Source organism: Heloderma suspectum, chromosome 2 (genome assembly GCF_057233095.1).
Source record: "Heloderma suspectum isolate Gila_16-S chromosome 2, 16-S_ref, whole genome shotgun sequence".
NCBI lineage: Eukaryota > Metazoa > Chordata > Lepidosauria > Squamata > Helodermatidae > Heloderma > Heloderma suspectum.
In genome coordinates this window covers 340092590-340114786 of record NC_139459.1, presented here as the reverse complement: position 1 = coordinate 340114786, position 22197 = coordinate 340092590, and the positions used below count along the sequence as shown (strand labels likewise).

At 46.3% G+C, this 22197-nt stretch overlaps 3 protein-coding genes across 6 annotated transcripts in view; 1 reads left to right on the top strand and 2 right to left on the bottom strand.

Moving 5' to 3' along the window:
* Positions 1-1578: 1578 nt before the first annotated feature.
* On the bottom strand, positions 1579-3145 carry LOC146355169 (histone H2B-like). Its single transcript, XM_084832526.1, has one exon. It carries the CDS (start codon positions 2423-2425, stop codon positions 1976-1978), a length of 450 nt encoding a protein of 149 aa, XP_084688652.1. The 5' UTR covers positions 2426-3145; the 3' UTR covers positions 1579-1975.
* Positions 3146-8792: 5647 nt separating this feature from the next.
* On the bottom strand, positions 8793-16908 carry LOC146355168 (uncharacterized). The gene is made up of 2 exons (XM_084840772.1): positions 16606-16908; positions 8793-13002 (listed from the first exon to the last, which is right to left on the bottom strand). The coding sequence occupies exons 1-2, from the start codon at positions 16906-16908 to the stop codon at positions 12868-12870; spliced, it is 438 nt and encodes a 145-aa protein (XP_084696898.1). The 3' UTR covers positions 8793-12867.
* LOC146355167 (zinc finger protein 692-like) overlaps positions 16729-22197 on the top strand; it is a 31046-nt gene continuing 25577 nt past the window's right edge. For 2 of the 4 annotated variants that reach the window (XM_084840721.1, XM_084840723.1), the window contains exon 1: positions 16729-17500. The gene's annotated coding sequence lies outside the window, so the exon portion shown is untranslated. Of the gene's footprint in view, positions 17501-18540; positions 19553-22197 lie in introns of those variants that run through there. The other 2 variants (XM_084840722.1, XM_084840725.1) reach the window with 2 other exon arrangements.

The following is a 22197-nucleotide window of genomic DNA, read 5'->3' as shown; positions in this document are numbered from 1 at the left end:
TCTGTCTAAGCATACATAGGATTGCACCCTAAATGTATTTTCTGCTGCTGATTTCTTTTGCCTCCCAAATCTTCCCCCTCTTTATGTTATTTTATATAGCATGCTATAAATAGGGCTTGGACTGCAAATCCGCAGTGTAACAACATCACACAGGGCCAGCCCAAGATCTTTTGCTGCTCGAGGTGAAGAACAAGATGATGCCTCCCCCAGCCCATTCCATGTACAGAAGCCAACAAGATTGGCACGAGTAGATTTTTACTTCAGTGTTGGCTGCCTCCACTGCACCAGATGGGAGACTCCTCTCCCTGCAGCATTGCTGCCTGAGATGGCCACCTCACTCTGCCTAATAGTAGGACCTGCCCTGATATCAGAAATGTGGCATTCTGTCTCTCAGAGGAACCGAAGGGATTCTTAAAGTGTAAGGCAAGTAGTACAATCCAGGGGGTTATTTCTTGCCTCGTAAACATTTTCCCAGTGAGAAATTAACTGAGCGCTCAGATCTTGCATTCATCCTTGCCCTGTGCTAATCCTTGCCCTTCCCTCTCAACTCCAAATGCAAATACCATAACCTCTGGGCACCAACTGAGCCATTTTTATATTTCACACAGCACCCAACATGCTGGTGGTGCTAGCAGCAACCCCAGTGCCAATTAGTTGCTAACATTAGCTTTACATGAACTTGCATGTAACTTGGTATTTTCTACCCCCTACTCCCACCCCGCGGTTGTGCGGCTGTCTTTTATTTTATTTTAAATAATTTTAGGTAGAACTCTTTTAGATAGTTGAATGTATTCTATTACTATTCTTAGTACCTTAGAAGCCTTTTCTAAGTGTAAACGGGCTACGTCCATTTTTTAAAAACAATAGAATTATAAATCTCCATAAATCCTACTTAAATAAATCCTACTTAAATGTATAAATCCTACTTAACTTTATACCTTTACTGCCTTTGTAAATCAACATTTGGTGTAGCTTGGTTTACACCAGGGTGTTGAACCTCTTTCAGCTTGAGGGCCGAATTACACTTTGGAGAAGCTCTTGGGGGCTGCATCACAGTGGGGGGGGGAGGCAAAAGGGGTGGGATCAAAAGCTAAAGGGGTGGGATCAAAATACCATATATATCAGCTTACATTTATTTATTTATTTACACCCCATCTTTCTTCGGTTGTGGAACTCAAGGTGGCTACATGTTAACCGCAGATAATCTTCCCTGCAAGTACTGACCAAATCCAGACCTGCTTAGCTTCAGCAAGATAGCTGTTTCATGTGCCTTCAGACCATAGCCTGGAACTTAAAGCTTCTACTGCCATTAACTAAACTTTAGGAGAGGCATTTAAAGCTTTTTAGAATGGGGGGCAGGGAATGCTCAGAAGCCCACAAACCACCCCACAATCAGTGGCCAGGGTAAAGTGGCACGGCCATCTGGGAAACCCAGAAGGCCACATTGGGCCTCCAGATTTGGCCCCTGGGCCTGATGTTCTGCACCTGTGGCTTATCGTCAACACACAACCCAGCCACAAATCCCCAAGTTAAAAAAACAAAACACAGACACACACACACACTTAAGTGAATAAAGCTGCAAAAATCCTGATTTATTGGAAGAACAAGTTCATATATGGTGTTTCTTTTCCTTTCAGAAACTGCCTCAGAAACAGTTCTTTCAAATATATATATTTGATCATGGCTGTTTTTCCCACTCAGCCTCCACTGTTCTGGTTCAGACTGATGGGAAATCTCATAACATATACTGTCTGTAGTCCAATAATCACGACTCTTCCGTCTCTCATAATTGTTTGGGAATGAAGATGGTTGGAGGTAAAACTGGTGTCGCAGAAAGTGGTAGATTACAGGATTTTTTAGGCTTATTAAGGCAGCAAGATTTTTAAAGTCTCTCAGTTATTATTAGGATCTTTCTCAGGGCACCATTTGGTTCTCTCCCTTCTTGCCCCAGCTGGAGAAGGGGAGGGATGTTTTTCTATGCACACTCATTGGTGGTGGGCTCGGCCGTGTACTTGGCCAACTCCTTTTCCATGGCCCCCTTCAAGGCAGTTTGCACATCAGCACAGCTGATGGTGGATGACTCGTTCTTCTGGCTCAAGGTTTCTACCTCAGTCACCACATGGTTGTAGAGGTCCATCAACAAGGTCTTCACCAGGCCCCTGGCCTTGGCTTCCATACGCACCTTGGGCATCTGCCACAGTATCTTGGATACAAACAGCCTTGGGGAACAAATCTTCTTCTCTTGCTCACTGCTCACTGCCTTTTTGGCAGACGTCCGCTTGACTTGACACTTTAGACGAGACTGGCGCTTCTTCTGTTTTTGAGACTGCAGTTTCTTCTGCTTCCGTTGGACTTGCTGATGCTTCTTCTGGGTCTTTCTCTTCACATCCCTGGTTTTCTTTCTGCCTTGCTGTTTAGCAGCCATTGTTCTTTTCTCCTTAAGCACCTGCCACAAATGTCACCAGACTTTGGCCAGGCACCATCAGTTATAGACAACAGTATGCAAATGAAGGAGCTACATGGAGAGTTGTGATTGGGTGGCTTTGTCTTTATTGTTGCCTAGGAACCATGTTACACTAAATGTGATTATGACCTATACCCTGCTATGATGCAGTTGTGAATCTAACAGCTCCTTGGCTCCTGGAAGATGATTTAGCAATGAAAATCAGCTTTGAACAGCCTCAGCCATTTCATCAGTATCCCTAACACGTTTGGGGAGAATAAATCTGGTTCCTGAAACCTGGCTAGCATATCCATAACCAGACTTCCTTTATCAAAGCAGCGTCTGAATCCATAAATGCCACCCCATTTGTCTTCAATGCAGACCAGGCTGCAGTGTGTGCTTTATTTTATTCACGGATAGACTGCCACCACCCCCTTAATCTCAAACAAGAGGCACTTAAGAGCTTCTGGAATTAACCTCAGAGTGGAGAAACACTATTAGCAAGCCTTCTGGTCTCCACCAGGCAAGGATGCCAGTCCATAGCTTCCTTTTACTTCATCCTTACAAGCCTGTAGCATGGACACATTGTCTAGGTGCATGGGTAGGACAGGTCTGTGGGTTAGACAAAAGACCCAGTCATTCCAGTGTCCAAATCTTTAAGGTTTATTTAAGATCAATATAAGAGTGTGGGAGAAACAAGAGGTAACCAAAAGAAAGCAAGTACAGGAGTTCTAAATAATCCTATCATGGTCAGACTTAGATAAGATCAGCAGCAACTTCCTATCAACTAGCAATTCCCCAGTGTTCCATGAGACAAAGGAATCAGGGATGGGCAATTTGTGGCCCACCAGATGCTTTGGCCTACAACTCCCATCACCCCTAGCCAACATAGCCAATGGTAAGGGATGATGGGAGTGGTAGGCCAAAATATCTGAAGGGCCACAAATTGCTGTTTTATCTCCCTCATTTCAGGGAGGTATTGGTGAGTGGCATTGCCTCCCCATGTCAGTTAGAAGCCAACAAGCCTGAGGGATGTCATCCTCATGGAATTTAGAAAGATTTCCCCTTCTGCTGTCACTAGCCAGATTCTGCACCCAAAACCTAGTCTTTGTGTATTCAGGACAAAGCTCACATGTTTTGCTGTCTTTCCTTCACAGACTTGAAAATTGCTGAGTTTCAGCGGACTATTTAATACAGATCAAAGCACATACACCACTCATATTTTAATAACTCTAGTGTTGCCTTTCTAATGCGATGGATGTGCCTGTTTTGGGAAGCAAAGTCCTATGAAGTTGCATGTAATGTTTGTTAGCTTTAGCCTTCAGTCAGGTTCAGCATTCATAATGCTACTGTATTTGGACTGGAGGGTGGTAAGGCCAGGGCTTTGTTAGCCTGTTCGATAATCTGACCTTGGTCAAAACAGCCTCAATCTCCACTGTCAGAAAAAGAAATCAAGTGCAGAGCCAAACACAAATAGTTTGGACTCTTCCACAACATTTGTGTGGACCATTGGAATGGAGCATGCAGGCTGTTGGTTGATGACCTCTGCTATAATAGAAGAGTCTTTTGGCAAATATAGACATTCTTAAAGGTGTAAACCTGTTGGGCATTGGCTATTACTTCACAAATGGGTTCTCAAAATTGTTGAAAAAACTATTAAACAACTTAGGACCTGGTTACCTGAAAGATTGTCTCCCCCCATATAGACTACTACAATCTTCGGGGGAGGCCTGTCTGCCTGTGCCACATCCTAGAGTCCCATCTGGCAGCAGTATGGCAATGGGTCTTCTCTTGTTAGCGCCCTCGCTCTGGAATGGCCTCCCCTCCTGTCATTCTACTAAAAACTTACTTGTTTACCCTGGCTTTCCCCAACCATTAACTTATCTAAATGCTGTTCTGCTTTTAATGGTGTAATATGTTGTGAATCAACTGCTTCAGGGTTTTTAAAATAGGAAGCAGTTTATAAATATTCTAAAATAAATTTTTAAAAATTGAGTATTAGGTCTGTGCTTTATTTTGTTTTGGTACTGATTCAGAATAATCTCAGCAACCTGAGATTGATTTTGCCCAAATAAAAATTGCAGGGTTTGGATCATCCATATGTGTCTTCGATTCCTTTACAAAATTATGGAGAGAGAGAGAAGTTGGTGTAAAGCGGCACAACAGCAGAACAACAAGGAGGCTCTGGATCCACTGTGGATGCAGTCAGTCTTAATGTAAAATATATAAGACAAGCAACAGAGAACTCAAAAATATATTTAAACTGAACTTTTTGGCTTTTGCCTTCATCAGTAGCTGTGCTGTTAGCACAGGTATCGGGTGTGGCAGTTTGGAATGCCCAGAGGTGAAAGTTCCTTAGGAATAAAAAACAGAGGCATGAGTGGTATAATGCCTACGAATTGTGCTCCAGATTAAGACCATTGGGACTAAGAGTTCTCAGTCTATATATCCAGAAATTTTCCCTTTTGTCAATCATGTCATTGTCTTTTGTTTATTCTATTGGAAGCAACTGTAAATCCATGTGAAGGTGAGTTGAAATGTCTTGCAACAGGCTGCTCCAGTTTTTTTTGGTAAGAATCACAAATTTGTGGTTACGGAATCTTATTCATAGGTCCATTGTAATTTTCCCTACATATTGCATACAACAGCCTTTTTTTAACATTCAATTAAATAAACCACATTAGTAGAAATGCACGTTAACGATTGCCTAATGCAATATGTTTTGTTAGTAACTGCTCCTGAAAGAAGTGGTTTCTTGGAGATAACTGTAGGTAATGCAGCACTTTGACTTACAATGGTATGATCCTGGGTTGCAAGTATCTTGTTTAAGTGAAGCCTTAACTAAAAATTTACGCAGATTGGGTGGTTTTCTGAATGCAATGCATGGTGGAAAATTAACAGCTTCTGTTAAACGAGCACAATAGGATAGGGTAACTATCTTTAATTATCTTGTGGTAATCGAATTACCAGGCTTTCCAGACTGCCACTCCTGATATCCATTTAACAGCATAGCTACTGATGAGGGCAGAAGCTGAAACATTTAGCTTAAATATATTTTTGAATACTCTGTTGTTAGTCTGTCTTTCATATATACACACACACATATATTCTACAAAACAATACAATAGTTACAATAACAATATCCACACACTAGGAAGATCAATGGGTCGCATAGTTATCATTTGTCAACATATTTTAACAGTTAATTATGAATTGATGTTTGAATTTCTTTTCAAGTAATGTCATCTCTCCAGAAGGAAGAGTAGGCCAGCATTGAACTCTGCCCAGAAAATCCTTCCTTTACATACAAAGGGGAACCATGTTTCTAAAAATAGTTTGGTAACACTATAAACTACTGTGATGTGCCAATTTCTCTGCAAGAGTAATCTGCCCACCCCTTGAGAACCAACCATGAATTGTATATCCTGTGGCTGTTTTCCAGCTTTTGGCAATCTCTATTTCTGGCACTTCCTACCAATAACTGGAAACATTCCTCATGAAAAGTCTCCCCCTGCCCCCCACTTCAAGTCTTTGAAAACAGAGAGGAGTGCTAACAGGGGGTGTAACTGAAAGTGCACTACTTTGAAATCATTTCCAAAATATCTGGACATAGGGGCAGGACCACCACGTTTGGAATAAGGATCCTCATTCTTTATAGCCCCTCTGGCACACAAGGCAGATACCTTTGTTAATATGGCATGATTTTACTGGTTTGAGATGCTATGTATCAACTTTAATGAGGATTCCCTAATTGCTGCCAACTGTCTAAAGAGGCTGCTTATTTCAAATGCCCAAGGTTCTCTATATATAACATTTAGACTACAATCTTATACCCACTTACCTGGGAATAAGCTCCATTCAGTTAAATGAGACTTTTTCCTGAGAAGATATGTATAGGATTGTGCTGCTAGGCTGCAATCCTATACCCACTTACCTGGGACTAAATCCATTGAACTCAAATGGATTTACTTCTGAGCAGACATGTACGTGATTGCACTGTTATTGTTTTTGTCCATTTAAAATGTCCACTATGATGCAGAACACTAAAACGACATAAAACTGAGAGGAGGAATGAAAACACACACACACACCCATATGAACTGAAATAAATGTCAAAAGGAATAGTAATAAATGATCCAAATAAAGCACCACATTAAGTTTGAAAAGCTTTGGAGGATGTAAAAGTCTTGTAAATGGTGTCCACAACTGGGTAGTAATGACATCCCTGGGAAGGCCAAATCTGTGGTGTTTCCGCAGAGAACGCTCACCCACAGAGATCTTTCTTTACAGACGGTACCCAGGGAAGAGCCTGCTCCGAGGGTTCCAGACCATTTAGCCGAGGGCTGGGGAACATGTAGCCCTCCAGATGTTGTTGGACTCCAATTCCCATCAGCCCCAGACAGCCCAATGAGGGATGATGGGAGTTCATCAACATCTGGAGGAGCAAAAGTTCCCCATCTCTGGTTTATCTCGTGTGTTTCTAGGATGTAGGAAACCTATTTTGTTCTGACCTAAATTTATCTTTACCCCGCACAGTTTACTACCATGTAACTGTCACAAATAGGTTTACAAACAATGAGAGCCACATTTTACTGAGGGGCCACAGGCTTCTTTCAGCACAATCGTATGCATGTTTACTCAGAAATAAGTACCACTTTGTTCCTTACAGCTTACTCCCTAGTAAGCATTTAAGACTGCAGGCTTTGCATTTTATGAACTCTGTGGTTCCAAGACAACCACGAATGAAAAATTTCTCTCTCGCCCACTCTGCCCCTGCAACCCCTTAGTAGGATAAAATATCAGGAAGACCAAACATTCAGGATGCAGATTCCGAGCATACTTTAATAGTAGATCTTCGCCAGAAGAATACAGCAACTGTCTGGGAAATCTTTCCATTGGATTTGACATCCTATGTTTAGAGCCTGTAGTATGAACAAGCAAGCCCAAAAATCAGACATACACAACTAACTCTGCATAGTATGCATACAGCTCCACAATAAGATCGCCAGATTTTCAATTTGACGGGGCTAGTAAGTCTAGCCCAAGAACATTTTCTTGAAATCTGGAATTGAGAGCAAGCTCCTTTGTTAACTGGGCTGCCCAAATGATAGCTTTTGCTTTGAAGAGATGGAGGCATCCAGGAAATGTTGAAACAGTTCCCTTTACAATGCAGTCCTCTGTGTGTCTGCTCTGAAGCAAGACCCATTGACTTCAATGTGACTTACTCCCTGGAAAGTGAGTACAGGCTTGCAGCCTTAGTTGAATTAATGCTTCTTAAGGCAGTGCCTCTTCCAGAGAAAGAATTGTGTCTTCTTCTGCCACAGTCATTGGCACAAGGTGAAGGAACCTGCTATGAGATTAATGGTGCAAGAGCCAACTGCAGCACAAGAATGGGCTTAGTTTAAACTTGAGAGTTCAGTGTTAATTTGGCAAAGAGAGGGGACGTTTCCATTTCTCGTTTGAATTTGCTGAGATTTATGCTTTTGTTATCTGCCACGAGCTTTGGGGATAGGGTAGGTGATACAGCTAAAACCCACACTGGTCCTCAAGTGTGGTCTGAAGGCACATAATACAGCCACCTTGAAGAATCTAAGCAAGCATGGGACTGACTGGTGGCTGGCATGGAGATTGCCTGGGAACCACCATGGATGCTGCCTTGAGTTCCACAATGGGAGAAAGGCAAGGAGAAATGAATGGAACTGTCTTGGACAGTACATGAACTCTCATGTACGCTGTACAGAACAGAGTCTGGGCATAATAGTATGGGTTGCATCCAGACTCAGGGTGCTTCCAGATGGATGACTCTTAGTACTACCACTCAAAAGGGTTTGTGCAGCTATTCTGTCTTTCCCTCCTTCATGTTTTTTTTCTGTGGGAAGAAAATGAAGGAAGCATCAGGAAATGATGGAAGGGCCACAAATGGAAGATGATGTCATTGGGACTCACATACACACATCCAATAAAATTCAGTGACAGCGCAATAAGTGCCTAATCTGGAAGCTCCTTTAGTCCTTAGAGAAGACTCATTGAAGTCAATGGGACTTAAGTGACTCATGACTAACTTAGGCCCCATTGACTTCAGTGGGTCTGTCCAACGTATGACTAAATCTGGATCAAACCCTAAATACTTTCAGGTTTTAGAAGCATCCAGTTCTGTTTCAGTTCTTCCTCCCCTCTCAGGTGTACTATTATTAATCCATTGGGGATATGAAACCACCTGTCTGACACCCACTTTTCCTGTTCTCCTAGTGCCTTTGAGGTGAACAAGGAGGTTCCCACTAAACCTCCCATGTAGCAACTCCAAGATCTGACATGACTTAAAAGAATGGAAACCACATCAAAGCTAAAGAACCTGGTAAAACCCCATTTTATTATATTCCTTTGATGTTTCCCCTCCAAAAGATTTTCCAAAGATGCGAGGATTCTTCCGCTGCTCAGATCCCTTCTTAGTTCATCGAGGGTGGTTGGTCGCTGTGCTAATCTGAGTTGCTGTTCCCTCTGAAGTGAAGAGTTTCTCAGCATCTTTAGGGCCGCATCGGGACTTTTCTTCAGGTGGAAGCTTGGGTGGTGTTTTTTCCTCCTTTTTTCTTCTGAAGGCTGGCTTGTTCTTCCCTTCCCTTCTCCTCTGTATATCTCACTTGTGCCAGCCAAAGGGGAAGCGGAAGCAATGTTGTTCTAGCGGCGGCGGGACACTTTGCGGATGGTTTGGACCAAGTCCATGGCTTGCTTCTTGCGCATCACCCGCTTCAGTGCATTTTGTAGTTCCTTGGTGCCTATGGTGCAGCTAAATTTGGCTCTCTTGCTGCACTTGGCCTGATCGGACACATTGTTGTAGAACCTTTTTATAAAGGAGATCATCTTCCCCTTGGCCTTGGTTGAGATGGGTATCTTGTCCTGGTGCAGGCGACGCAGCACTTTCGACACAAACTCATCGCAGGTACGCTTCATTGCCGGCTTTTGGGGCCCATCATGCTTGCCATCTTTGGGGCCCACCTTTCTTGCCATCTTCCGCCCCTGATTCCGTTTTATGTTTTGCTTTCTCCGCTTTGGCAAGAGCTTCCTATGCACTGTTTTCCTGCGTGCTGTCTGCTTCCTTCTCCTTGGAAGATGGGTTCTCCTTCTCGTTCTATGAGCAGCAGCCATTGCAGCAATCAACTCCCAAGTTGCTTCAGCTCTGTTTTCCACCTGAGAATGCCACTGTTGCTCTGAGCTTTGCTATCCTATAGTGGCTGATGCTTAAACAGGAGGGACCTGCTCTTCACTCCACTGATGGTCTGGCTGGTACATTAAGTCTCGCATGTTGTGTTGTAGCGCCAGTACCCAATCAGGCTCTGGCACCTCATAATGGGCATCCCTGATATTGCCCTCTCCCATATGCCAACAGAGGAGATTGTGACACACCATTCACTCACTGGCCACTGGGTAGGATCAAGACCAAATCGAAGCTGTGATTTTATCTCCCATTGCTCCATAACTGCTTATTATTTCCAGATAATCATCATGGTTTACTTCATGGTCATCCTTTATGTGCATTTAATTAGTTTAGGGCGCAATCCTATGGCCACTAGACAGCATCTAAACAGCCATAGGATTTTCCAGTTTATGGGAACCAAGCTCGGAGCTGGCACTCTGAGCTCACTTCCCAGAAATCCAACTCCCCGCCCTTCCCCTGCCGCCTCATAGGAGGCGTGGTTTGTTCCCAGCTCTACGCTCGGAAGAGCAGCACAGAGCGGCTGAAAAGGGGGCATTCCTGGGGGTGGGGAAGGGACTGCGGAAGCACCGGTACGACGCTTCCTGTGCGTTGTCAGGCCTCCCACCCCCCATGGCACCCTGGTTAGATAGCTGAAATCGGCCATCTAGACGCAAATGCAGGGTGGCTGGAGCGTGGAGAAGATCCCCTCCGTGCACCGCCCGCCCTGCATTGGACAGTCGGCCGCCTCCAAGTTCGGAGGAGGCTGACTATCCCCATGGGATTGCACCTTTAATAACTGTATTTACTCGTTTGCTGCATTTATATACCAAATTTTTGTCAAACCTTTCTGAAATTTTATTTTTTATAAATTGTGTTAATTTTGCGTAAGAACAATAAACCAACAAAACCCATTTCCCTACTCATCCATGAAGCTCACTGGGTGACTTTAGGCCAGTCACTGACTCTCAGCCTAACCTGCCTCACAGGGCTGTTGTTGTTAGGATAAAATGGAGTGGAGGGGGGTCACACTACCTTGGCCTCCTTGGAGGAAAGGCAGAACATGAACATAATGAATGAATGAATGAATGAATAAATAAATGTTCACAAGTTTGCTGGTTAGATTTCCCCACAAGGAGGCCAAACAACTGACCCCCAACCCCAACCCCCACCCCCACAACACAGAATAAACTGAAACAGGACAGCCCTGAATAAGGCACTGTCTTACCCTCGAGCAAGCTGCCTGTGCCTCATCCTCATCAGAATCCTCTGCTACACACTGGAAGTTCTGAGTACTGGGGGTCATGACAAAGAAAGGGTCATTAACTCTGGGTGCTGAAGAATGTGCAGTTTCTTCCATGACCCTTCTCCATGCCCTGTCAGTAAGTATTGGCATCATTACACTGTTTAGAAAAACAGACAAATTATGACAATACATAAGGATGAATGGTATGCTGATGCATGTTATTCCAGAAAATAAAGAGTATTTTTTTAGATGACATTTATAAAAACTGTACGATTAACATTATTTTCTGGAATAATTATCAACTACATAACATTAATCCTCCTTCTCGGTGTCGTTTGCCTGCTTTTTCTCTCTTTCTGTTCTAGTGTGCTATTCTTAATTTTTAAAAAAAGAGAGCGCACAAAACAATTCCACACTGTACAGCAGGTGTAGGCAGACGTCAGGCTTCCAGGATCTATTTTGTTTTTTACTAGAAACTCAAGGTCCATTAACCAGAGCTGGGTGCAAAATAGTTACTTGGGGGTGACGCCTGACGCAACATAGTTTGGGAACAGCCAACTGGAAATCAGAGTGTTTACTTGAAATCCATCAGGGGAGTCACAAAAATCCACTGCCTTTAAGGGCACAAGCCTATGCATATTTAGACAGAAAGAAATCCTACATCTCCGAGCATGTTGGGAGTTGCAGGATTTCTTTCTGTCTAAACATGCATAGGATTGCACCCTAAGAGAACTTAGGAGTTGACATGTCTGAAGGTGTCTGTAGTAGGATGACATTTTAAAGCTAGTAACAAAAAAAGTGTAGATAATCCAGGGAAGATTCTAGGATCCAGTTATAAAATGGATGGAGAGAAGGAAACCCAGAAAACAGATCTTAACCAGAGCCAGAGAAAAAAATGGACATTTTAAAAACATACTGGCAGCATATCCAACCTCATCCAAGGTCTTATTTCCTGAAGATATTCCTGCAATATGGGTGTGAGGTGGACAAAATATCCTTTGGAAGATGAGGAACAGCCAATTATTTGAGATATTTGGCTTTACCTCTTGTACAGTAGCTGCAATTACGGAGATGAATCTTCAGTCTCAACAGAGATTTTTAAATTACTCAATGAGCATTTTCTGATGCCCAATCAGGTGCGAGTTCCAACATATGTAAGGTTTCTCTCCTGTGTGAATTCACATATGTTTCTTAAGCCATAACTTTTTGCTGAAGTGTTTTCTACACTCTGAGCATTTGTAGGGTTTCTGTGTGAATTCTCTGATGCTAGACCGTATCTGAGATCAGATAGTTCTTCCTACACTTGGAACACAGATAATATTTTTCACCACTGTGGATTCTCTTATGTACAATGAAGTGGAGCATTCCTGTCCTTCTCAGTAAATACAAGATTTCTCTGCTGTGTACATTCTCAAGTGTCTGATGAGATGGGAGCTGACCAGAAAGCCTTTCAAAGAGACAGAGCACTTAAAAAGCTTCTCTCCTCTGGGGATTCTTTGATAAGCAACAACATCAGAGCTCACGTTGAAGCTCTTTCCACAATCAAGGCGATTCTACAGTTTCTCTCCAGTTCACATTCTCTGGTGTGCAATAAGGGTTGAGCTTTGGGAAAAGCTCTCCCTACCACAAGACAGGTGGAAGATTTCTCTCTTGCATGGTTATTTTGGTGCTTCACAAGGGCAGAGTTGTCACTGAAACATTTCAAATATTCATGGCAGACATAAGGTTTCTCCTCGGTGTGGGTTCTTTGGTGACTGAGAAGAGGCGAACGGCATTTGAAAAATATTATTTTTCCCCAGAGAATTTGTATAATGTTTTCCATTTTTAAAAAAATCCCAAAGATTCTTCCACAATCAGAGCATTTATAGATTCTTCCTTCTTTGTGGACTGTGACTTTGCTGGGTTCCACAGCAGTTCCCTCTCACAACACAGCTTTACACACTCACTGTCAGAGGTTTCTAAATCCCCAGGAATCTGGAAAACATCTATTTAATATTTTTCTGTTTCTTCTCTTTTGCCCTCGTCATTCTGTTTACACTCTTCCTCCAGAAAAATCTCCTCCTCCTCTTCCTCCAGGGAGTCTTGTCCTTTTTCACTAGGTTCTCTTCCTCTATCATCTCTAACCTGTTGGAATAGAGAGATATCTTTTATGTAGCACTTTAGCAAAAAGAAGTTGGGAAATCAGGAACACAACTGGGAGGGAAGAAAGACAGATTATTTGTAAGGAGAAGATCAAATTAAACAAGAGGAGTCACAGATGGAGAGACTGTACTCAGTACTGCCTATGTTCTATGTAGCTTGATTCCACCAAGCCAGTAGTATATGGTGGGGTTGTGCATGGACACACACACACACACACGATTCATTCTGTAGGCTGATTTGGATCTTCTGAATCAGCCCTGATTCGCTTTGGACTGATTCAGACCCGATCCGCTTCAGATTCAGATCAGAAGCGAAATTCAGATATCTGAATTATTCAGATTTAACATTTTGCCATTGACTTCCATTGGAAAACAGAAATGACCATAACTTTTAAAGTTTTTATGATAAATACATGAACTTTGGGGACCTGGCAGCTCCACTGGAGCTGACTGAAACTGCGAAACCTCAGACAGTTTGGTCCAGTAGTTTTTATGCTAGCCATGCATAAAATTTCCTTTTCTCAGAAACTAAAACAAAAGGTAAAAAAAACCTGTCAGCCACACAGGATTAGAGATCCTAATCAGAAGGTGTTTGAGGTGGCAGTTAGGAGGTCACTATCCCTTATCGATGGTGTAGAGTTTTTTTAAGCGCAAAAGTACTTTCATCTGTCCTAAATCTGCTACTGACCTGAGGCGCTCATTAAGGGAAGAAAGAAAAGTTAAACGTCTCTTTGGCTGCAAATTGCAATGCTCATTACCTGGAAAAGTCACACTGACTGAACTCAATGGGGCTTCTTTATTAATTGCACTGCTCGACTTTCTCTACTCCATATAATTTCAGAAAACACCCTCCTTATTTGCCTTTCTTCTAAATTAAATAGCTCAGACATTGAAGCCTTTTATAGAAAAGTTGTTCCAGCCCCCTGATCATTTTGGCAGCCCTTTTCCCCAGGAAGGGTAAGATGAAAGAAACATTTTAAAAAATACATATAGCCTAGCCTGATCATATTCTTTTTATGGTCATTTGATGTACACAAAGGAAAACAAGCAACAGGCAAAGTGTCTTGGAAAATCAGCAACAGTGATGATGCTTCATATGATGTGTATTGTGTAGTGCTTTACCCCACAGAATATATTAGGCTGTGTATTAGGGTACTGCTTTGGTCACACACAGTTTGCTTGTGCACAATAATGTGTATGGTGCACACACGCAAGACCAAAAGAAAAGCAGATACAGAAAGAAAAAAAACTACCTACAAGCTAAGGGGTGAGGGGAAGGGAAATAACACTAAAGCCTAACATAAGAAAAAAGGGGTTGTGGGTAGGTTTTTTGTATTCTTTGGGTTTTTTATAAGGATCAAGAGAGTTGAAAAATGGGAAGGGAAGGAATTACCAAAAACTGAGGAGGGCGGGGAGCCAAAAAACAAGCACTGCAAAGCAAGGAAACAAACTGCTGGGTTAAAAGTTCAGCCCTATTAGACATCACTTTCCAAGGCTCAGTTCACCCCTCCCAACTCCTCCTCTCCCCCTCCCTTCTCTGGCAAGTTGTTACACTTGTTCAAGGCTGTCTGGGCTTCAGAACTGTCTGAAGCAATCCGCTTCGGACCGCTCTGGACCCACTTCAGATTGAGACCGAAGCGGTCCAATTCACCCCGATTCACTTCAGAATTTGGGATTCAGACCAAAGCGGTGCACAGCCCTAGTATATGGTATTTAAAGCATAATACAGCATCCTGCTGCTTTCGAACTGTGGTGCTGGAGAAGACTCTTACGAGTCCCCTGGACTGCAAGGAGGTCAAATCAGTCCATACTAAAGGAAATCAACCCTGAGTGCTCATTGGAAGGACAGATACTGAAGCTGAAGCTCAAATATTTTGGCCAACTAATGCGAAGAGTAAACTCTCTGGAAAAGACCCTGATGCTGGGAAAGACTGAAGGCAAAAGGCGAAGGGGACGGCAGAGGATGAGATGGCTAGATAGCATCACCGATGCAATGAATATGGACTTGAGCACACTCCAGGAGAGAGCGCAGGACAGGAAGGCCTGGCGTGCTATGGTCCATGGGGTCACGAAGAGTCGGACACGACTGAACGACTGAAGAACAACAACAACAGCAGCATCCTGCAAATCTCAACTTTCATTTTTAAAATAGAAGGAAGTTTCTAGGCCTCAGTGATACTTAGCATTTATATAGCACTTCAGAGTGTTCAAGGCACTTCACATCCCTTATTTCAGTAATCTCTACAACAGCCCTATAAAGTAGGCCAGAAGAATTGTCCTTTTGTTGCAAATGGAGTGGCTGACAGTTAACAATTTCCCTAAGATCACTTTGTCAGGTTGTGGCTGAGATAAGGTTTGAACAAAGGGCTTTCTGAGTCACACTTCACACTCTTCTTTTGCAGCTGCAGAGAAGGTAAAATATACAAGATGTGTTAAGCGAAACCAGAATGGATCTGAGAATACCACTCAGTGGTTGTGGGTTTCTTAACACTACTCAGAAAATCCCCATAACCAAGACATCCTCCCTTAAGCCAGTGAGATATGAGGAAAATGAAAGCAGAATCACCAGCAACAGCAGAGGTGTTAACAGTAATTTGGAGCCTGGGGGCGGGGCGGGGGAAGATACCACTTTTTCCTCCTTTAGCTCCAGTGATTCAGCCTAGAGAAAAGAGGTGCACCAGTGGAAAGGCTTGTGTGCATGTCTGTTGGGGAGAGGAGGGGGGCTCACAGCTAACTGCGTCCAAACTAGTGTCAGGGATATTACTGATTCCATTTTTATCCTGCCCTTCCTCCAAGATGCTCAGGGCAGGGCGTGGGGTCCTCTGCCCTCTCACCTGATCAGAGATACATGAACACAGGGATTTGTCTTAAGTAGAGAGAGATCCATTTAGCCCAGTGGGGTCCTGGTCTGGTTGACAGTGGCTCTCCAGGAGCCAGAGAAAAGTGTTCTGCTGGCCCTGCTCCACGAGATCCCATAACTAAAAAAAGCCCCGTATAGGTGTGTATGATGACGATGGCTCATAAGGTATGTCATTTGGGAAGATTGCCTTTGTCCTCATTCTGTGTCAGGGTGGATTCAAATGTTCAGGAACATCATGTGGTTCAGACCCATGAAAATGAACATGCAACATGCCTCATTTGAAAGTGCCCACATGTCAAAATCTCCTTGCAGCCTGAGAAAGGACTGCATCAGGGAGAAAGCTCCTTCCCCTTGATCTGCTAGATTGTCACCTAAGCTTCTGAATGTGCCTTTAGGCTCTACAGGCACATTCAGACAAGCAATCCCCTAATATGCACTCTCTCCAGGCGCGGGAGTATGTGGCCAGAGCCCCTTCCTCCCCCGTGGCCTCGTTTCTAAGCGATGAACAGCGAATGGCTGCTGCAGCGCACCGGGAGAAGAACCCATTCCAGGCTGCGGCAGTCCCCGCTTCGGCCGCGCTCGCAGGGAAAGCTGGAACCGGCGCCTCCCCCGCCTCCCCCGCCTCCCCCGCGGCTGTTCGGGCCCAGAGCCCCCGAGATGCGCCGCCGCGGCCCCTCGCGACCCCCCTCGCGCCGGAGCGGCTCGGGCGCCGCGCCGCATACGCACCTCCACGGCCCCGCGGCTGCAGGCCCGGCCCGGCCCGGCCCGGCCCGGCCCGGCGCGCCGCCTCGCCTCCCTCGCTCGCTCGCCGCGCCTCCTTTTGTTCTTCTGCCGCTCCCCCGCCCCGGATCTGCTCGTCCGGATTCGTCCGCCGGGCTGGCCGCGCACCGCCGCCCCCAGCCTGAGCCAGCCCCTTCCTGTGCCGCCCCATCTGCGAGCCGGGCTGCAACCGCCGCCGCTCAGCCGCGCGCTCGCCGCTCGCCCGCGGACGGCGCCCCGGGCGGTCTGCGCGCCGGAGGCCCGCGCCATCGGCCGCGGGGCCTGCGCGCCGCGCTTGGGAGCGTCGCCGCCGGGGAGGGTCCCGCCGCCCCGCAAGTCTCCGCCGCGGCTCGGGCATCTCCAGGCAGCCCCAGGGAACGAGGAGCCGTGGGGCGGGCGGCCGCTGAGGAGGGTCTCCTGCCGCTTCGCCCCAGCCCCCTGCCTGTCGGACGTCTATGCGTGACTCGCGGTGGCAATCCGCTGAAACGCGCGCGCCGAGGCGGGAGGCTGCGGCTGCCCGTGCCTCCCCGGCTGCCGCTGCAAGGACTACCACGTTTTTATTGACTTCTGGCCTCTGCGTTGCAAGTGACCCGCCTGCGCGTGCCTTCGACAGTCCAATGATCACACCAGAGGAGGATCTGAATTACTGCTGATAGATCCCATACGCTCAAATGTCTCCCTTGGTACAACTTGAAATCCATTTTGGCATCGAGCAGGAGCTAGCCTAGTTTTAACAGCGCATGTTGACTTGGAATTAAGTCCCACTGTCCTTAATAGGGCTTACTCCCAAGGAGGTACAGGATTGTGGCCTGACAGTGCAATCCTGTACTCTGCGTCCCATTGAGTTCAATGAGAATCCGAGGTAAGCATGTAAAGGATTGCAGCCTGAGTCTACATAACATCTCCTGTATCCCATCTTAAGACAGTTACAAACTGTAGACATTGGGGGGTTTCCATAGTGTCCTGGAACCTCTTTTTCTCCCGAACATCCCTTCTCTTGTTTTACTGGATATCAAGTCTGAAATTCTAGGGAACTTGCAATCTTGATGTTGGCATTGTTATTTGCCATTTCTAGGAGATTTGACAGCCCTTGAACGGAGGGGGCAGAATGGCTGATGGGAGATTGATATGGGTGGCTTTAGGCAAGTGTTACCAAGAGGTGCAGCCTTGCAGCCATTTCACAGTATCTCCCCAGTGCCTTGACTCCAGAAACACTCATTTTGCCTAAGAAGGCTAAGTCAAGCTAAGACTTGGCTGCACATAGGGCAGAATGGCCTGTAGCTAGGTACATCAGATGGGCTAGGCAACCTGGTGACCTCCAGAGGTTTTGGACTACAACTCCCATAATCCCTTGCCATTGGCCATCCCTGCTGGGGCTGATGGGAGCTTTACTTCGCAACATTGGTATGGCACCAGGTAGCCTACCACTGATGTACATCATCAGTGTCCATGATGTTTTCCAGCATGATGTTTCCCCAACCTTTTTGGACCCATGGGCACATTTGGGAATTTTAGAAACTGTTGTGGGCACCACCACCAAATGCTTAATGAGTGGATCACTGCTGTGGCATCTACCTCTGGCATCTATGGATCTTAGGCTGTGCCTTATTCCGCAAAAACTTTTGTTTCATGTCTATTGGATACCGTAATGTCTCTTTAATAAGGGATTGTCTAATTCGACTAATTGCTGGCAGTGCAATACAGCGAGTGCTTCTTTTAAACATATGTTTTGGCAATGTCCAGCAGTTGCTTCTTTTGGGGGGCAGGTTATTACACAGATAAATTTGTGTGCTGGAACTGTCTTTAATACTCACTGATATACATACTCTTTTAATTATTTTCCTGCTTCATGGAAATTAACAAATCGTCAATGTAAATGGATTCTCTGCGCCCTTTTGACAGCTAAAATATTGATATTACAGCACTGGAAAGATAAACACTGACCTCATATAATGTAATGAACTGAGGACCTAACAATGCTTCCAGTATTGGGCAGGATAGCTAATACCTTGGAAGACAGAAACAAAATTCAAAGTGATCTTGAAAGACTGGAGCACTGGGCAGAAAACAACAGAATGACATTTAACAGGGATAAATGCCAAGTTCTGCACCTAGGAAAAAGAAACCAAATGCACAGTTATAAGATGGGGGATACATGGCTCAACAACACTACAAGCAAGAAGGATCTTGGAATTGTTGTCGATCACAAGCTGAATATGAGCCAACTATGTGATGTGGCTGCAAAAAAGGCCAATGCTATTTTGGGTTGCAGTAATAGAAGCATAGCTTCCAAATCCCAGGAAGTACTAGTCCCCCTCTACTCAGCATTGGTTAGGCCTCATCTGGAGTACTGTGTCCAGTGCTGGGCACCCCACTTTTAAGAAGGATGCAGATAAGCTGGAGAGGGTTCAGCGGAGGGCAACAAAGATGATCAGGGGACTGGAAACAAAGCCCTATGAAGAGAGACTGAATGAACTGGGCATGTTTAGCCTTGAGAAGAGAAGACTGAGGGGAGACATGATAGCGCTCTTCAAGTCCTTGAAAGGTTGTCACAGAGAGGAAGGCCAGCATCTCTTCTCGATCATTCCAGAATGCAGGACATGGAATAATGGGCTCAAGTTACAGGAAGCCAGATTCCGGCTGAACATCAGGAAAAACGTCCTGACTGTTAGAGCAATACGACAATGGAACCAATGACCTAGGGAGGTGGTGGGCTCTCCCACACTGGAGGCATTCAAGATGAGGCTGGACAGCCATCTGTTGAGATGTGATGATGGCCTTGTAGGCCCCTTCCAACCCTACTATTCTATGATTCTAGTCGAATGGGTGAAATACAGACGCCACCTTCAAATGGATACTTATTTGGATATTTGGTCCACTCTTGTTGAAGCCGATGTATATTTGCTAGAATTTTGTATGTATTCATACAAATCTATATAAGTATATTAAAAACACTGAAAAAATTGGGTGCCCGTGGGGACCATGTTGGGGACCCCTCCGTGGGCAGCACTGGAGATGCCTGCAAGCATGGTGGCCATAGGTGCTGCATTGGAAACCCCTATTTTACAGACTGACAATGAGGAGACCATCTCTGCCTTGAGGGGCTCTCAAAGCAGCTTACCAAAAAATAGCCCTTGCAATGATAAAATCACATTAAAGAGTCAGGAACAGAAACAATGTGGCTTCCATGTGGTGCTGCGAGGAATATGGATGGAGAGCTTCCTGCCCTCTTCCTCAGCCTTTGGCAATTGGCCCCCTTTGGTGTTGCCCTCTGGCTTCTGCTTCCTAGGCAGCCACGAGAGCTGGTAGTTGCTGAGCCCTTGATGGAGGAGGCAAGTCTTTCTCTGCTGGCAGCAGCTGGGCCCCAGGCAGCAGTGCTGTCTGAAGACCTCAGAGGCAAGGGCAGGGCTCTTTCTAGAGGGAGGCAAAGGGGACGGTCCCCTAGGGTTGCCGCAAGAGATCCAGAGCGCCAAATGACCCCCAGGCAGGCAGCAGTGAAAGTGTACAGGCAAGGCTTGGCATACCATAAAGGAAAGTGCTGCGTTGGCCAGGCCAGGCCAAAGCTGTCTGCCATTTTGAATCACCATATTTTTCCTAGTGTGTGAGACAGCAAACGGAATCTCGCAGCTTGAGGGGGATGCGCAGCCAATGAGGGCAGTGGAGCAGTTAGTGGCCTCTTGCACCCATTTCGTGCTGTTCGGGAACTAATAGTGGTGGTGTTGTGGCGGGGTTGGGGGGCAAAGCTTGCACCTTGTTTAGGGCGCCAAAATACCTTGAGACAGCCCTGGGCAAGAGAGTGGGCCTGAACTTCAGTAGGGTCTTAGTGTCAGCCGTTGATGAAGGCAGGTCTTCCCTTGTTGGCAGATGCTAGCATATGACAATACAACCACTGGGATGGGCTAACTGGTGATGATAAAGAATATATACAAAAATACCTGATAGTATAATTTTATCTGTGCAAGCTAAAAACATATATTAAAACAACAGAGGAAGGCACAATATTATTGAGCTATACTGTCCTACAATACCAGAAGTAACTAATACCAAGTAAAATCAAAGCCAAACACGTTTCAACACACTGGCCCTGTTCACATGTAACGCTAAGCCATGATGGTTAGGCATTTTGAGCTAACTATGATGGTTTAGCGTGTCACATGGAGGGCATTTTTCCCAGCTGTGGTGGCTACATAACCAAGGGGTAACCATGCTCACTAACCATGGGCTGCAAAAGGGTTAGCGGCCCTAACCATGGCGTAGCGTGTTGTCTGTCAGGCCCCCATGGTTATCCCAGTGCTGCCATAGAGCTCTGTGGCAAGAGCAGCTGAAGCCCTGCTGCTCCTGCCAGCGCCCGAGAGCTCCATGGTCGAAATCCACCTAGCAACACAAGACGCGGCAGCTGAGAGCCAGCCCCAGCGCTGCACATCCTCTCCCGCCCTACACAATCAGAGAAGCATGCCAGGCACAAAGATGTTTTTGCTCTCAGGCCGCTGTTATCAGCACAGCAACCTTGAGCGTGCTGGGTTCCCAGGCGCAAGCAGCTGGGAGCACTGCGAAAAGTGAAAACACAGCCGGCCGCCTGCCAAACTGCTGCATCCCTGGCCGACATCACGCCCTCCCCCCACCCTCCCATTGCAGCTCCCCCCCCCCCGCAGGCCCCAGGGCTGCTACGGCGGAGCCGCAGTATGCCGAACACCCCTGTCCACCATGCCCCTTCCCTGCACAGCCCCCAACCCCTTTGGAGGAAACAGCCGAAATGCCGGCAGGGGGTGGTGGAGAGCCCTGGCAAGTGCCAGTATGATGGACTCCACCCCCAACAATGGGCATCCCAATCTCACACAGTGCCATCGAGGCCCAGCCCACAGCCCCTGCCCCCTCCAGATTTTCCTACCACTGACTGGCATGCCCAACTGCCAAGGAGGACCGTGCAGCCCAGGCACAGGGAGAAGGACACACGCCCAGGTACATCACTCCCACAGCATCACCCAGGTGCTCTGGGACAAATGGCAGGCCTAGGAGAACCCCACCCGCCCCGACAAGCTCAGTCCCATGGTGGAGGCGGTGACTCCCCAGCCCTGTACTCAGATGATGACTCCCCGGAGGCATCCCAATCCCAGCACGGCAGCTAAGCCCACCTTCCCTCTGACGAGGACAGCGACGGGCTGCACGGGCGTGCCAGTGGGGCATGGGGAGGGGCATGGCACCGAGGGGCATGCTGTTCTCCCTCTGCAACTGGGGGTGGTGCCAGGGGGTGGGAGAAAAAGCCAGATGAGCCGCATGTCCACACTGCGTGGCTGTGGGGGAGCATGGTGGGGGTCTGGAGAGCCGCACGTGCCGTGACAACCCCAGAACCCAAGCTGTGCTTTCAGCCTGCAACTTGAAGTCACTGGCAGTTCGGGCATGCAGCTTCCACATTGGGACAGCGGTGGCGAATTGGCCGGGGATTGGTGGTGGCGTACCCCCCATGCGCCACAGCCCAATGGGGAGGCAGCTCCTGCCATGCTGGCTCCATGATGGCCGCCTACAGCTGGTTCTTCCTCATGGGCCGCTGGGATGTGTGGC

What these genes read in the sequence shown, in the direction of transcription:
- LOC146355169 (XM_084832526.1), bottom strand. Translation starts at nt 2,425, where the DNA reads ATGGCTGCTAAACAGCAAGGCAGAAAGAAAACCAGGGATGTGAAGAGA.
- LOC146355168 (XM_084840772.1), bottom strand. Translation starts at nt 16,908, where the DNA reads ATGGCGCGGGCCTCCGGCGCGCAGACCGCCCGGGGCGCCGTCCGCGGG. An exon ending in GCAGCCGCGGGGCCGTGGAG is followed by an intron (nt 13,003 to 16,605) that starts GTGCGTATGCGG and finishes CTATTCCAACAG; the next exon opens with GTTAGAGATGATAGAGGAAG.